Source organism: Candoia aspera, chromosome 1, assembly GCF_035149785.1.
Source record: "Candoia aspera isolate rCanAsp1 chromosome 1, rCanAsp1.hap2, whole genome shotgun sequence".
Taxonomy (NCBI): domain Eukaryota; kingdom Metazoa; phylum Chordata; class Lepidosauria; order Squamata; family Boidae; genus Candoia; species Candoia aspera.
Genome location: NC_086153.1, coordinates 84935370 through 84953283, shown reverse-complemented (window position 1 = coordinate 84953283; position 17914 = coordinate 84935370). Strand labels below are relative to the sequence as shown.

General features: G+C 39.1%; 1 protein-coding gene across 3 annotated transcripts in view; it reads left to right on the top strand.

The window, feature by feature from the left end:
- The window catches only part of ESR1 (estrogen receptor 1), a 246774-nt gene that overhangs the window by 140033 nt on the left and 88827 nt on the right, over positions 1–17914 (top strand). For 2 of the 3 annotated variants that reach the window (XM_063308496.1, XM_063308487.1), the window contains exon 4: positions 13263–13379. In XM_063308496.1, the coding sequence (XP_063164566.1) occupies positions 13263–13379 (117 nt within the window). The remainder of the gene's footprint in view (positions 1–13262; positions 13380–17914) is intronic. The other variant, XM_063308503.1, reaches the window with a different exon arrangement.

Here is a 17914-nt window from a genome sequence, read left to right as displayed (position 1 = left end):
CTTCAATAAATCAAAGTGTTGTAAAAGCTTTCTGGTTTTTTTCACCCAAGAAGTTCTACAGAATTTTTAATTAACAAGTATTTTCCGGTTTGACAACAGCTTATATTTAATTTACAACAACAGAGTGATAATGCCTGATTTACTTTCCTATTATGTATTTAAAGTAAATTTTATGTTTCTGAAGTTTAGTCTGAGAGGCACATACAAAAAAGCTCCATTTACTTCATGTAGTATTTACACTGTTTCACTTTTCATCTTTCTCTTGAACGATGATCTTCCCCATGCCAGCAGCTTTACAATTTAGCTTCAGTTAACATGAAACAATAGACAGATATTGTCATGACTGAGTAAACTCCAGTGTTTGTAATTAATATAAGCTTTAGCGAGGGAGAGAAAATAAATGTTCTCTAAAAATTGGAAAAAGGAAGGAAGAGGAGGGAGACCAACCAAATTAAGATGTTAGAGGAACCGCAGGGCATGTCTACTTTGTCACTAGTTCCATGCCCCCAAACCTGCAGAAATATTTGCACACTACTCTTCACTGTTGCCATTCTCACAAGGTTCAGTCCTCCCATGAGCAACTAGTGCTCCCTCCAGCTGACAGCGAGGGAGAGTGAAGCTAGCATTTAGCCAATGCCATTCCCCTCTCTCTTGTCAGTGTTACTGCCACTGGTCTGCAGTTTAACAGCCGCGATGAAATGATGCTGAGGTGCCATGGAAACGTGACTTCAGCAAGGAGGGGAGGCAGGATTAGGTGAGATTTGTTATGAATGAGAAACACCTGCCTTGCAGCTCCAGTGCTAATGCTGCAGAACTCTTCTTACCCATTTCTTCCTGCACCATAACTGAGCTGTGGGGGTAATCCCAGAAGCATATTGGAATTGTGGGAGCACAACAGAGCTGCAAATCCGAAATTGGTGCAACTGAAGCATATACAGGAGTCTCAAGAAACAATCACTCTCCCACATTCCCCCCACCTTACTCCAATTTAAATCCTACATCAGTCTAGCCACTCAATGCATCTGATGAAGTGAGCTGCACAAAAGCATATGCCTTTTAATAAAATGTGTTAATCAGAAAAGGGGCTACCAGATTCCTGATGTGTTGCCAACATAGACTAATATGGCTCTCCTTCTACGCTGAATCAACTCTTCTTGCATGGTCATCCCTCATGCTCTTAATGGGGGATGGGAAAAGTAAGGCGTGTCATAACATCCAAAGATTTTCCATATTCCTGGGTGAAACTTCTTTCCTTCCTGTTCTCACTTCAGATTTTCCTAAGTGAAATTGACTGCTGTGAGATGTGGCGATCGCCATCAATTTCAGTGGTCTTACAGGATCTTGCTGTCAACACCAACTAGGCTTAATAACTGTATGCTACTTCTTAATCACAGGCAGCAAACATATTTGTTTACATTTTGCTGGAGAGTGTCAGAAGAGGGCTATTGGTCTGTTTGTAAGCTTTCTGAGGGCATCTAATGATTACTGTGCAACATGGAATGCTGAACCAGGTGGGCCCTTGACCTGATTCTTACATTCTTATAAAATTTACCCATTCTACCCCTTCCTTGAAAAAAGATGGAAAAATGTCTCTCATTGATTTCTTGTTTGAACAAGGACATCAACACTTTCCCTTTTCTTTCTCTACCTCCTCCTCTTACATAATCCTAAATTGTTATTATAATAACTAAGTAGGTATTAAGTTAGAGAGCCAGTTTGGTGTAGTGGTATCAGGCTAGAAGCCAGGAGACTGTGAGTTCTAGTCCTGCCTTAGGCACACTGCCAGCTGGGTGACCTTGGGCCAGTCTCTCTCTCTCAGCCCTAGGAAAGAGTCAACGGAAAACCACTTCCGAAAAACCTGCCAAAACCTGCAAGAACTTGTCCAGGCAGTCTCTGAGAATCAGAAATGATTTAAAGGATTTAAAGAAAAAAAAACGTATTAAGTTAGTATCATCAATTATACTCAAAGCATTCTAGGGAGAATGTTATTATTTCAGTGTAAAGTTCTGCATTTTATCACCACATTTTTATCTAAATGTTTCAATATATTAGTATAGTAGTTTAATTCTCTACTAGACTGTCATTCAGCAATATAGGTTGTACTTACTTAACAGTTAAGCATTTCCTACAATTCCCGCTGCCTTACATACTAGGTCTAACACTCCAGTTCTTACCTGCTGTTTTTAATTTTCTTTCTCTTTCTCCTCTCTTCTGTGTAAATTGTTCACCTTCCTTTATCTCATTCCCCTTTAATATCATTGACGAATTGTACCTACATCTGATCACTGACTGTAAAAAAGGGTTTGACTGAAGAACATCAACATGACTTTACCAGTACTCAGCCTCCAGAGAATGATGCCAAACAGGAATCTTGGTTCCAGATCCAACAGCTTGTGTCTGTCATCTCTAATTTCAGAGGAGGGAGGGAAGGAGGGAGGGAGCTCCTCTATAGCAACCAAGGCTCCAAGATGTTTGAAAGTCAATTATCTGGACTGGCATAATTAATTGAGATGGTAGCTGAAACAATACTTCACAAATAATTTACTCACCTATAGTAAATGCAGTTTAAATATACTAATGGTGGCTTTGTTTTGTATTGATAGTAATTATTCCTTATCCTTTTGATTTTTACTGGGAGCCCAATATGTGAAAACAGGAGGTGTAAAGTAGCAGCTACATTTGATCTGGTTCTGCAGGTTCAGCCCTCCTCCCTGATCTGCCGGCCATGCTTGTATCCCAGAACAGCAATTATGGAACTAGAACCCACAGAAGCAATACTGTGCATGGGGGGCTTCTCTTTGTCTTCACAGTGGGAGGAGCAGGAGGACCTTAGGACATAGTTGACAGCTCATGAGGTAAAAGAAAAATTTATCCTTCCTCAAGAGTAACCAGGACTTGCCTCAGTTGGAGGGAGAGGATGCTCAATAGTGCAGTTGCCAGCTTGTCCAGGTAGAGAAGGACTCACATCAATGTGGCACTCTGTGTGTGTGTGTGTGTGTGTGTGTGGTGAAACCGTGGCACAAATTTGAGGAGTGTTGCAAGTCTGAGTGCTTGGAGTAGCCAGCAGCCATGCTTTAGGGTTTCTTCTCCCTCTGATTGCCAGGTTGTTCCTGGTGTTCAGCTGGAAGAGAGCAGCCTACTCAGATGGGCTCTCAAAGCCCAGAGGAAAGTTGTGGTCAGTGAGGCAAAGGGTGGCTCCAGGGCTTTCTTCCCAATCTCCCAGGTCTTCTTGTTCAGCATTGGGCAAGTTGAGGAAAGAATTAAGCTTCCTCACCCAAATGCACTCGAAGTAGAAATCAATAGGCCACCATTTAGTATGTAGTTATAAAAAACCTGTCTGAGGTTGGAAATAAAATGAATTTAAAGGAAAGTGTAGAAAGGCCTCTATTTAGTTCATATAAGGTTCCATACAAAGTTTTTAGTACATTGCTTCTTTGATCTCTTCATGGAAATGTCTGCTACAGACATAATTTGAAACACTGCAATATTTTGCGGAGTCATTATATTAATGGAATACAAAACATTAGGCCAATAAATATAAATAGGACTTAATGGAAGATATTTCAAAGGACAAATTATAATGGGCAACTGGAATTCATCATGAGGTTTGATTACGTTTCTTAGAGCTTCATCGTGATTGTGTGTGGTCCTAGTTCACTTAAGTGTAAATATCCTTCCATTTGGAGATATTTTGTATTAATAAGACCTTAATTCACTAGCTATAAAAGCGTTCAGTTTAGTTTTTGTTTGTTTGTTTACTCTTCTCTTTAATGCTCACCTTATTAAACATCGTATGACTTTGGGCTGACCTTGGCTATGTATGCACTAACAGAGTGAAGAAAACGGATGGTTCATTCTTTCTGCTCTTCCTATACCCTTTTCCCTGCCAAACAAATGATGGTTAAAATGCTCTGTACATTTGTATGTCAGGTTTGGAGTGTGGAGTTTGTGTGGTAGCAGCTGTGTCATTTTGTTACCTACTGCTGCAGCCAAATTATATGCTACTTTAGAACAGAGATGGGCAAAACCTTCTAATCAGACCAGGGAGATTTAGCAGCATTGCTACCTGACACCCCCTCCCCCCCAAAAAAATGGTGCCAAACCACTGTTTAATCTTTGTAAGAAAAATACCCAATCTTGAAAGAATCTGCAATGATATAACAGTTCTCAGGAGCAAGGGAGAATGGGTCAGTTTCTAGTTCCAGGACTGAATATGAAGTCAAAATTCATAGTACTCAAGAAAGGTTAGCTAGTTTGGCCACTAAAGTAAAATGCAATAATTTTATTCCTCCTCTGAGATAGCCACTCCACTCTCCTTAATGGTACACTCACCTTGGTGTAGTGTAGTAGTTATATATTGGAGTAGGACTGGGCAGACCCACCTCAGGCATGGAAATTCAGTAGATCACTGTGTGTCAGATGCAGTCTCTTTAGCCTAAGCTACTTGACAGGGTGGTGGTTGTGGTAAAAATCAGTGATGGGATTACTCTACACACTGACTTCAGTTCCTAGAGAAAAGGCGAGATATAAGTTAATGAATATTCCGCTGAAGCTAAGACTGAGATCAAAACAAAGAAGGTGTGTACACACACAAACATGGGAAAAACATTGCCCTAATAGCTTTAAAAAGGGGGAAATAATTGCCAGAGCCTCTCTTCCTACTGAGATCAAAGTTTTGACACCAGACAAAATATTCTGTAGATGAGGAGGAGGCAGCTGAATCAATCCACTGCAGGACAAAGGCCTCTTCATTTGAATGTTATGGATTGTAATATATCATACTGGTCCAGTGTGGGTTGGAAAATAGATGTTTTTCAACTTCCCGGTCTTAGGTTGAGAGAAAGTGACTGTCCCAAAGTCCCCAGCCAGCTTCTATGCCTGAGGGCTAGAACCTGTGTTTCCCCACTCTTAGTTCAGCACATTCACCACCACACCACACTGGCTTTCATTTTGAAGCTTTATTTGGGATGAATTTTGTACCTACTATTCTCTCAATATTGAATTACAGTAATTATCATTGTTCTCCTAAGTTTAAAACCTCCCTGAACCACCTCGACTCCAATTTTGTGGTCTTATTATTGTTTCCTTAAAGATAAAATAATTGTATTGTTTCTACTTTGTACACATTCAGAATGTATCAGCAATATGTGAAGTGCAGGTTATTATCTAATTTAGGCTAATATAAACTACCTGTTGGTTCTAAGATATCCGTAAGTATTGACATCTGTTCTTTTTAAATTATACATTTCTTCAACAGGAGTAAACTTGAGTGTTTATTTGGTATGCATAAAATTGCTGCACTTGAAAGGTTATAGTGAATTTTAATGTGTAGTTAAATCAGCTATAAAGAATCAGCATCTATGCAAATTATAATTACAGTAGTAGAAGCTGTACAAATTATTATGGCACAATGTAAGAAATTAGTGGGAAAACATCAGTTTGATAAAAGGGATTCAACTGAAGGTATTGATCTGAAGGCAGAAATGAGGGAAAGCGCTAAGCTTTATTAATGTCTAAGGAGTAGGAAGTTTTATGTTTATTATTTGTCTCAATTTTTGCTTTGTTTAGGCTCTAGTCCAGTCAGGCAAAATAGCAGCATTGCTAGTGCTTAGGTTGATTATTATTATTCATTACTTCTATAATCAGTAATGTTTGTGCAAGAAGGAAACTTCTTTGATAAGATAAAGTTTACTGTAGTCTAAAAAAAACTTGTCTAATACAATTGTTCCTTCTCAAATACTGTTATTTCTAATAAATATAGTCCAGAGCAGCCTATCTCAACCTTTTGGCCCTGGAGGAACCCTTGAAATATTTTTCAGGCCTCGGGGGACCCCTGCACATTCAGGCTCAAATATAGGCCAGAAGTTACAAAATTATTGTATTTGTTTCATGTGTAGGCCTGTATACATGCATTAACAGTGTTCTTAAACTAAAAGTAAAGAATGAAACTTACCTCTTTAATGTGAAGTTGAATTTGAAATATTTTTTTAAATAAATTGTGATCTCCCAGGGAACCCCTAGTGACCTCTCATGGAACCCTAGGTTTCCACAGGACCCTGGTTGAAAAACCCTGGTCCAGAGTATCAAAGATTAGAACAGTACATCAGTATGTGAAAAAGAAATGCATATGTAGTACTTTCACTTATCACCCTTATTTGGCATCTTGAAAGGAAGATACATGAATGAAAGTATCTTATTTGACATCCTGAAAGAAAGATACATGAATGAAAGTCAAATTATACATGATCAACGTGTAAGCTTCCTATTCCTGCTGAAAAATGATTTTGGTGGGTAAAAGGAATCTGACCAGGGTGTGCTCACCAGCAAAGGACTATAGTGAGAATCAGTTGCCCCAAAACAGGTCTGGGATAGTTTGGATGTAGGCAGTTTATGTGAATGCAGCCCCGCTTGTCAGAACCAAGCCTGCCTCTGACTCAGAAAGTGAAACTATTTCTGAGTCAGAGGAGTAATTGGAAACTTACCAGGCTGGAATTGGAGAAACGAAACTCCAGCATGAGTCAGCAGAGCGGGAAGAATCTACGATGCTGATTGGGCGAGATCCAGAGGAGGAGTTGAATACGCCAATCAGTGTGCACCAGAGACGGGTTGAAAAGCACGTGAAAGAGAAGGCAGCCTGATTGGCTACAGGAGACTCCAAGTGCATCAAAGATTGGGATAAAAGGCAGCCGTGCAGAGAGCGAGCTGCCAGAGACAACTGATCCTACAAGCCTGCAGCTTCAGAAGAAGAATCCTTACCAGAATCGGAATCGGCATCTGCTGTTGGAGAAGGACCAGAGCCTGAGTTCCATTTGGAGGAATTGGATTTTGTGCCTGCTGCAATCAAGGAATCAGCATCAGCCGAGCCCAGTAGCCTGTGTTTTGTGTCAAGCCTTGAGAAGCCGCGTTCTCCTCAGCAACGCAGTCAAGCTGAGAGATTTCCACGTCACAGCTTGTCTGCAGTTCTATGTAACTGTGCTTCATAGACCCCAGTGTCTAGACTTTGTACCAATCTTGTTCAGGATCTGGGTTCATGGCAGACATGAGTCCTCCAGCCGAGTCCAGCCTTGCTCCCAGCCTCCAGCCTTGCTCCAAGTCTTCTGTCCTGAAAGTTGTGTCTTGAAACTCCATCACCGCCGTTTGTCCTTGATCCTGTGCCACTGCGCTGCGCACACTCAGCCGTGTTTGGGAATTTCACACCTATCTTGTTCAGGATCTGGGTTCCAGCCTAGTCCGGGGCTTCCAGCCAAATCCAGCCTTGTTCCAAGTTTTAAGCCTTGCTCCAAGTCTCCAGTCCAGAGAACCCAGCCTAGCCAGGGGCTTCCAGTCGAGTCCAGCCTTGATCCAGTTCCGAGCCTTGTCTTCAAGCCTGCAGCTCCGAGTATCCAGTCTAATCCAGACACTCCAGCCAAGTTCTGTTCTGCTTCGGGTTGAGCTGAGCTGAGTCTTCAGCTCATCCCTGTATGCTGCTCATAGTCCTGCTTCTAGATCCAGTGAATCAATGATTTAATTCCAGTGCCATTCCTGTATTGTTCCTGTTTGAAAACTGCTGCCTCCAGTCTTGTTTTTGCTGCACCCAGTCTAACTCCAGTGAGAGTCCACTCCTTGTCTTCAGTGGCTCAGTTGAGCTTCTTCGACCAGATTTTGCATACTAAGACTGAATAATTGTAAATAGTTCTTTAATAAAGATTATTCATTGAGAACCTGTCTGGTGCATAGTCTGAACAGGACACCACTCATGCAAACTACTACCATTCTGGTTTTAGCAATTCCACCTGCTTCTCCCACCCCCAGTAATTGTAATTGTGCAAGAAAAAAGGATAAACTTTTAAGGGTACCACAGATTCTCAAGAAGGAAGAAGAAAGAGAAAAAGTTAAGTAAACTGGTAGTTCCAATTCAATGCCATTTTTACCATGCTAATTTCAGAGAGCCAGTTTGGGGTAGTGGTTAAGGCATCAGGCTAGAAACTGGGAGACAGTGAGTTCTAGTCCTGCCTTGGGCACAAAGCCAGCTGGGTGACCTTGGGCCAGTCACTCTCTCTCAGCCCTAGGAAAGAGTCAATGGAAAACCACTTCCGAAATCTTGCCAAGAAAACTGCAGGGACTAGTCCAGGCAGTTGCCAGGAGTCAAAAACTGACTTGAAGGCACAATAAATTAATGTTTCTATTTTCTCAGTCTGCCATTGAAGTAAACAGCCTCAGTGCCAACTACTATAGAACTCTATTAACTCTAAATAATTTAGGTAAGCAGAAAATGCTTTTCCAGTCACTTCGTTCCTACAAAAAAATAATCACTCTTGTATTGGCTAATGAAAGCTTAATCTGTAGATGGTAAAGTTAGATTCAAATTTATTATGTACTGTTTGAGAAGCTTTTATAGGCAATCATATTATTTTGACATTTTTGCCATTTTAACTACGCAAAAGCCATTTCAAAAATTGAGATGTCAGCTGTATCATTTGCAATGCATAAGAAAAGTAATCCACATGTCTGCTTAACTATGTAACTTATTTTTCAGCCATATGTGTTTTTGAAATTGCGTATTGTCTCAAGGGTGATTGTAGGAAAATGGAAATGAATGATTAATTATATTTTGTTATGCCAGTACGGCTGTTAGTTTGATCATATGCCGTACACTGAAAACAAGTGTGATATATCTGATGGGGAGAATGAGACAAGATATCATAGCTGTGGGCCAGATATCCAGAGGTTGGAATCTTCTATGGCCAGCTGGACCAGCAACTTTTTGAGGGCTGAGGAATGGTTATGTATCAGTGTCATCTGGAAAAGGAATGCTGCCTTTTTTATTAACTATCTGAAATGGAAAAAGATAGATGCTGTAAAAATCATAATCACTCTAAATCAATAACACTTTCTAAAAATTATGAACTCAGTGTTGATATGATGACGCCTAAACTAATGGAAATGCAAGGATGATGAATTCCAGGGGGATTTTTTGTTTCAAATGGCAAACAGACAACAAGATGGTGAATAATATTCCATTTTAATAGGAACTTGCACATTTGGGAAACAAAACTGACTTTCACATCTCCGATAGCGGACGTCTCACTGAAAGTAGGCATGTATTTCTGCACCAGTTCAAAAGCAGCTCTAGACCTCCATGACCCCACAAGGCTGACAGTGTTCAAGAGTCAAGCTAATGCATTAGACATCCACAGCAAAGCTTTGGGTTTTCTTCTGCAATGTTTGAAATGCTGAGCTTGTGGACAGTCTGGTTTCCCAACTGATAGGCAACCAGTTGGAAAAATATCAAAGCAGCAACCTGCATTTTGCAGCTGGCTTTTCTCCTCTGGGATATTGACACAGAGGAAACAGGCAAAACTCTTGTTGATTCCATACCCTCTTGCTGAGGCCCAGGCAACTGTGCACCTTACACAGAATAGCAAGGTTCTGCAAAGAGTTTGAAAACATTGCAGCTGCCATAAGTGAATATTATCAAACCCACTGGGAAAAACGTCTTGCAAAAATGCCAGCAAAGCTATCCTTTTACTTGCAAAGCTCCCAGTTGCTTTTAAATAAAAAATGACAACTTTGCAGTTGGGTGGGTCTCTGGTAGCAACAGCTCAAGTTTGTAATTTAATTTAATGTAATTTAATTATTTAATTTATGAACAACCAGATAATTGGTGGGATGCAACAAGTACTTAAAAAGAGGATGGGGGAGCACTAATCATTTATTTGCTTTCCTTTTTGTATGTAGTAAGGATTAGGGGATTTTTGTTACTTTCAGAGCTGAGGGGAGTGGGCATTGATTGAATAACATTCTGCATTTTTTTTTTTATGGTCCCATGGGTTAACTGGAAGGATCATTGATTGGCTGATGGTGTTCATTGCTTCTGCCCAGTTTTTTTTAACTCAGCAAGACTGAAAAGGATCGCAGATCTTTTTCATAATGCTTTGGAAGATTTGTGGAGTGAAACTGATGATGGTCTGTAGGAGTAATTATTTTTTAAAAGTAAATTCCCTGTTAGGAGAAGGTTGACCATATATAATGGGGAGAAATAATTTTATTTTACAGTGAAACTTGTTTCTTTGTGAATATTAAGATGAGACTGCTCTCTCCTTTGCTCAAAAAGCTTTTCTCATACATTTGCATACTGATTCAGGTGGCATTCTGCATTTTATCCCAATATGTCTCTATTGAAATGTCCAATCATACTTAATTATCAATTCATTAGATCCATAAAACATTTTTCCTTCAGCAACTCTAGGTGGCATACATAAATAATACAATAGGGAAATTACCCCGAATAACAGATTCATTATCTTCTATGTTTAAATGGAATTGGTCCTGGTGCCAAACTGACAAAAGAAATCTACCATCCACGTTGTCAGTATTTTTTATTATCAGTTGGAGGAAAGAAGTGGAGGGAGTGCTTATTCAGTTTGCAGCTAACAAAAATTTAGATGGGATAACCCTAGAAAGGGACGTGGTGGCGCTGCAGGTTAAACCGCTGAGCTGCCGATCAGAAGGTCAGCGGTTCGAAACCGTGCGGCGGGGTGAGCTCCCGTTGCTCGTCCCAGCTCCTGCCCACCTAGCAGTTCGAAAACATGCCAATGTGAGTAGATCAATAGGTACCGCTTCGGCGGGAAGGTAACGGCGTTCCGAGTCATCATGCTGGCCACGTGACCTGGAAGTGTCTATGACAATGCCGGCTCTTCGGCTTAGAAACGGAGATGAGCACCGCCCCCTAGAGTCAGACACGACTGGACTTTACGTCAAGGGAAACCTTTACCTTTACTACCCTAGAAAACACAACATTATAAACAATCTTCAGAGCTTAACGGAATTCTCTATTACAAAATGGGAATAACAGACAAATATAAAATTACATTCTTCAGAAACAAAAATCAAATATGTCAGTTTAGGGTGGGAAATACCTGTTGGATTGGAGAGGCATATTTTGTAACTCCCAGAAATTACACACACACAAACTGTAATACCTGACTTGGTAATAGTACTTGAGAAAATGATCTTAGAATTGAATAAGAACTGACTCTTGAATAGGAGTCAACAATACAATATGGCTGCCAAAAAGGGAAAAGCAATTTTAGGTTGTATCAACAGAATATAGTATTCCTATCATAAGAAGTAAGAGCTAGTTTGGTGTAGTAGTTTAAGGCAGCAGGCTAGAAACCAGGAGACTATGAGTTCTAGTCCCACCTTAGGCACAAAGCCATCTGGGTACAAGGATAATCAGAGGATTAGAGATGAGTCATATTAAGAGAAATTAGAAGAGTTGGGAATGTTTAGCTTTAGGAGAGAAGATTGTAATAGCAATCTTCAAGAATTCAGCAGAGTCAAGACATCTCTATTGTTCCATTGCTCTGCATTACTTAAATAACAGATTTATGTAGTATGTAGGTAGAGTCCTGGTAAACGTTGGAAAAAACTTCCTAACAGTAGAAACATTCAACCATTTACCCAGAAAAGTGATGGACTCTCCTTCACTCGTGTTTTCAAGCAGAGGCTAGCTATTTGCTGCCTACTCTATGGTTCCAAAATGGCTAGAAAAGTTGCAATAATAACTATGAGTTTTGATGGCTTTGAATGGGGTTAGACATATATTGTACATGGAGAATAGGCAATCCATTATAATTAGCAGTATCTCCAGTAGCTATCACTATCTTGTTTTTTGGGTCATCTGACTCAAAAAATCATCTGTTTCTTTGACTCATCAATATTAATCTTAAAGTTCTAAGCAGTGTCTTAATCAGAGCCAGGAAATAGTTTTTTATATTTTTTATGATCATGTAAAGTTGGACTTTCTTTCAATAGAATATAAAGGGATCATCTGAAAAATAAGAACAAGAAGATCCACATAAATCAAAAACTTTCAGTGGACCATACTAAAAAAGTAGATTAAAAAGTTATTGAGTTGTAATCCACAGAGAAAAAGAAGAAAGCTTCATTTATCCAGAATAATTGCAAGGGAGGAGTACCAAAGAAAGTTTTGAAGAGTTTGTAAGACTGATCCAGAAGCAAGAGGAATTTATACTAATGAAAGTGAATAATTTCAATGTTGGGCTTGAGTTTTCTAACCATAGTAAAGTAGAGTTTAGAGATACAACTATTCAAAATTTAATTGGCAGCTAAAGTTTTAGAAACTAGGAATAAAAATAAATATAGCCAAATGCTCTTACTTATATCTGTTGGAAATTCACTCCGAATCCATTCCCATAAATCCTGACATCGTCATTCAAAGGATGACAGGATGCACCCCTTCAATTGTTGTAAGACATTTCAAGACCAACTTACAGGGGTTTTAGCACAAATTAACACATTTACATGGACCTGTTGCTTTGTAAGAAGAATTCACATTGTTTAGTACAAGTCAGTAGATGTTCCTGGTATAATCTGATAGCTGTATTTTTTTTAATTGCCCTTTCTTAATATATAAGGAAAGCTTCAGAGCTTGATCTGATGAGACTCAGGCCTCTGTAAAGCTCCAGCCATCTTTAACACCTCAGCTGAGTTAGAACAATTACTACTACAAGTAAATATTTCATGATGCACTTTAATTTGCTCTTTCCATGATGCACTTTAATCTATTTAGCTGGTTGTAGAAGGTATTATGGATAGAATCAGCTTGGTGTTTTTCATTTGAATCAAACCTGCCTAATTTCAAAATGTTCAGGGGAATGCCAGTTACATGTTTTGGGATTTACCATTCATTTTCAGAAGAATTGCAGAAATGGTAGATGGACCTGTATAGGAACTTATGGTCCTCCACGTTTTATTGGAGGACAACACCTACTATCCCCCCACCAGTGGCCACGTTGGCTAGAACTGCTGGAAGTTGTAGCTCTGCAATAGCTGGTGGGCTACAGATATTCCACTTCTGAAGTAGGCTAAGACTAAATCAGAAGAAATAAGCCTAACGCTGTTACTTTCTTCAGTCTTCAGTAGGATAACAACACGGTAACTCTTTATAGCAGTGTTTTTCAACCTCAGCAACTTTAAGATATGTGGACTTCAGTTCTCAGAGTTCCTCAGCCAGCATGCTGAGGTTGAGAGACACTGCTTTATAGCACTGAAAAATAAGCTATGGCAGCCATACTTTCATTTATACCAATTTACATTGTAGGCATTTAAAAATTACACATTCAAGGATAATTCAGTGTTGAACAAACAGATTACAAACTTAATAGTGAATTTAAGGTAAAATTCTTTTCAGCAAATTCTAAACCAGAGTGTTCTGTAGGTACGTTCAAGAATGATAACTTTTCTCACTGATTTTATAGGTCATAATGACTACATGTGTCCTGCTACCAACCAGTGCACCATTGACAAGAACAGAAGGAAAAGCTGCCAGGCTTGTAGGCTCCGAAAATGCTATGAAGTTGGAATGATGAAAGGTGGTATGTATGACACCATAAACCCTAATCTGTAAAACAAGTATTTTTTACCCAGTGTAATCCCATATGTGTCTAACTCTCCAGTAATTAATCACATTGCATCTAATAATACTTAGCCTCAGGTAAATAGGTATATGGCTGTAGTCTCAAGTAACTTTTATCTTCCAGGCATATTTCCTGCTTTTTAAGGTGTTACATAATTTCACTTTTAAAGGAAAAAAAGAAAATACCATATATACTTCCGGATAAACCAAGAATTTTAGGTGCCAAAATACACCCCAAAAATTGAATCCAGCTTATCTGCGAGTATATACAGTACTACTTTTTAAAAGTGCCCATATATCCTCGTGTACAAGCCACTCCACGGATAAGCAAATTTTTAACCAAAATACTTTGAAAAATGTGGGTCGATTATCTGTGGGTAGCACATTTTTCATGGTATTTTTGTTAAAATTTGAGGGTCAGTTTATCCACGGATGGGTTTATACACGTATATACAGTAAAGCTTCCCTCCTCCCCCCCAACCCAGCAAAATAAATTCTGGATCTGTCTGACCTAATCTATGTTAGGTTTTCTGCCACTCTGTAACACCTAGATTCAAATTGCGAATGGGGCTGATGATCATCATCTTCCTTTAAATGGACAAGTGCTTTTGATTAAATGCTTTTTCAATAAATGCTGTGGAAATGAATATGACTTAAGACCAATTCACATAGTTCTTTGTGTTTTTGATGATGAAATGATGCACACATTACAATTTCTGTAATGGGATAATAAACATGGCTGATTATTGCCTAGATGTAAAATGGCTATTATTAACCCATATGTTGTTTACAAATCATATTTAACCAGTGTTACTTATAAATGTTGGTTAGAAAGAGAAAATATTCCTTAGATCTCATTACCTTTTTTCTACATTTTACAGTATTTATTTTAAGGGATATGTCACATGACAGCCAGTCAGAGACCTAAAGTCATAATTTGTTTGTATTTTGTTTGTTACTGAAGATCATAATGTGATTTTACCTAAGCAGAACTAAATTTAAGCAATTTTACTAAAAGCAGTCTTTTAGAAGTTGATTCCTCTATTAGTTATTAATTAAGTGTATGTTTTTAAAAATAATACTGTTAGTTCATACTGAAGCAGCTTTGGAATGATGCCTTGCAGAGCCTAATTACTGTAGAGGAACGTCTAGATCCACATTTAACTCAAAGAAAATGTGTCAATACCCAAATTTAAATTAAATTCATTAGCTCTTAATTCATGATGACTGTCTTTAAAGATAGACATTTACTCCCTACTTGAAAACAATGCTTCAAAAGTTTGTGTCTATCTTTTCTCTATTTTCTGTCACTATATGATGAGATTATATTGAATGGCAAATAAAACAGAGGAAACGGAGATGTTTTAATCTTTTCCAGAAGCAAAGATGCATTTATTTTTAATGCATCATCTGAACTGATTCCAATAATTCTAATTTGCCATGCAATTATTTTGTGCTGCAGTGTTAACAGTATTATTAAACTAGTGAACGAGGAAACTGCAGAAAACTATTTGTACTGCTTCTGAAGTGACTCTCTATAATGTTTATGGAACAAATAATTATGTTCAAATGCAAACTTATACAGGTGAAGGATGCTGTGACGCTTATTAGGACTTGTGTATTTGCAGAACCAATCAGTTGAAACATCATTGTCAAAATAGTTTTCCTTCAAAAGACTGTTCATCCTCTGCAAACACAGAGTGTGCTTGTTATTTAAATGTTCTTCACAGTGAAAATCTATGATTATGTCAGCAGTTCAGTTTCCTACTTGCACAAGGGACATAGTAAATAGTGACTTTGCATCAGCAGCTTACTCCAAATAGGCTACTGGCTGATCAACTGCATCTCCATTTTTTTGCTTCTGCTTGTATCAACTCGCTTTTTTTACTTTGCTCTGTCCAAGGTCCCTGTGAATGTAATTTGTAGTGGGCTATGAGATTAAGTAAGAATAGGGAGGTAAAGTCTATGTAGAGGTCTTCGTCTCTCTTAAATAAAGGTCAAACACAACATTGAAGCAGATAGCTCTGAAGGTATCTCATCCTCTTCTGAAGTAAAGGGAATCTTCTCTGGAACAGTCCACACAATGTCGGCTATATCTAATGCTTTGGAACCATATAAGAAGGCTGCACTAGCTTCATGTGTTCCCTGGGTTTCCTCTTCTTCTTCAGATGAGATGTCGGAGGGTAAAAATACAGACTTTGAGATTCCTCTTTTGACCCAGGGTTCAAAGCTGTATCAGATCCAGTCTTTGCATCATCAAATGAATCTGCATCTTTAATTTCTTATCCTGATCCTCAGCCTCTGAACTCCATCACTTCCAAGTGGAGGAACAGAGGGCTGAATGGCAGAGAAGCCACAGATTGCAGGGTTATGCTTGGTGGGAGAGATTTCTGGCTTGGGAGTCAGAATCATGGTGGGCACCAGTGGGGTCTGAAAAGGGCTAGTAATGGGAACTTCATTCATTCAAAATATTTGTACATCGCCTCCTCTTAGAAAATTTCAAAGCAGGCTTGTAATAACATCCAAACAGTTCAAATGGAAGGTTAAAACAGTTGATAAAAGCATATTGTATACAATATGCACAATAAAATAAACAACAAAATATACAGTAAAACAATAATAGAGGAGAAAAACAGCAGTAAAAAATTTAAAAAATCACAGCATCATTAACAAATCAATAGAAGGTCTGGGAGAAATAAAAATGACTTTACCTGGCACAAAAGAGGCAATAAAGACAGTCCCAAGTATACCTCAATTGGGATGGCTTTCCTAAGGCAAGGGGCTACTACCCCTGAAAAGGCCCACTCTTGGGACCCACTTGCTGCACTTTAGCATGGGAGGGTACCCAGAGCAGGCCCTCTGAAGAGAATCATTGTGTACAGGGAGAAGCATACAAGCAGAAGCATTCCTTCAGCTCTTTTACATACCGTATCCCTTGTCTGGACCAGACCACAGGTATACCCTGATATTTCTTAGAAACAGAACTGCTTTTCTTGGTTTCTGCCCAAAGACTGGCTTTGGCACAAGTATTTCTACAGGACTGATTTACTAGGTTTTGATCTTGGTCAGGACCAGGTATAGCCACTCGTCACATACGTGACTAGACCTGCTCTTGCAAACTTCTCCCACACATGTTGGATAAAGGGGGTGCAAAATGGCAACTTGGTCATCTTTTGAGTTCATAATAAAACTTTGTGTTCCTAAGTTTTGTTCTGAGCTTAAGACAAAATACGTTGTTTTGTCCCTGGAACAAATCAACTGTTTTTAATGTTCTGGATGTTTATAGGGAGCCACAAAGATGACCTTGGAGACACTATTCAGAGACGGTTACAACAACATGTGCAAAAACATGCATTGAGCCTAGGAGAGAAAAAGCATTAAGAAGAGGCTCGTGATGACTCCTCCCTGACTCCCTGGATTGTAACAGGGAGGGAAGGGCTTGCAAAATTCTGTTACCTTAATGGCTACCTTTGTTCCATGTGCTGTGATTGGCATGCTATCTTTTAAATTGCAACTCCTCCCCACCCCCCCACCTCCAAATATCCCGGAATAGCCTACTGGAACCAGTTCCATTCCTACAACTATTGGCTGAGACTGGATGAAGTGATCAGGGGATAGGGAATGAGAGGAAAATCAATTAAGCACATGCAGGTCCCATTGCTGTTAGGAATATTTTCCTCAATATGTTAATGATTAACAAATGTATTGTCTTTGGGGTTTGGTTATTATTTTCTTCTTATAATTCCTTGTTTTTGTTTTGTATTATTGGAGCTGAATGGCATTAACACTGCAGAAATAAATAAATGCCCAGAGGCAGATGTTGTGGCTCTCAGATTCCAATCATTGATCTGCCTGGGTCAGACAAGATGCTACATTTGCAATCAGAGCTTGTCCTGGGTGGCTAATCCAAAACATAAACATTTCTGAAGATCTCCCAGTTGCCTGCCTCCTTGGTAAATAGCTGCAATGCCTTTGGTTTTGTTTTAAATCCTTGCAAAAGGGAATTTATAATTCATGGGTTATTGTGCATGTGTGTGTGTGCTGTGTTCTCACCTGGACAGAGGAGTATCAGGCAGATACAAAGCAATGAGAATATGCCTGTTTGCAGCCTGTGCATTGCACAAGTAATGTTAATGTCATTATGGTTTTCAGATTGTAAGTTGTAACTGCAACGACTTCATTATTGGTTTTGTTGGTTTGTTGAGCTTTAGTACACATGCAGTGTGCAACTGGCATACTATTGTGTCTTGCTGATGTTGCATTTTCCAAGTAAAGTTTTATTTGTTGGTTTATTGAGCTGGCAAATGATTTAGTGTCTTAGCTGTTGTTATTACTGTAGTTACTGTTGGAAGTCCTGGCAAATCCAGCATGCCTCATTAGCATATGGATGGTTGCTCTAGGATGCAAACTCTCTGTGCTATTGAGGAAGCTGTTTGTTGCCACTTCCACTTCCTCTTTCTCTCTTCCTCCTTCTTCCACCTACTGAGGAGGCAG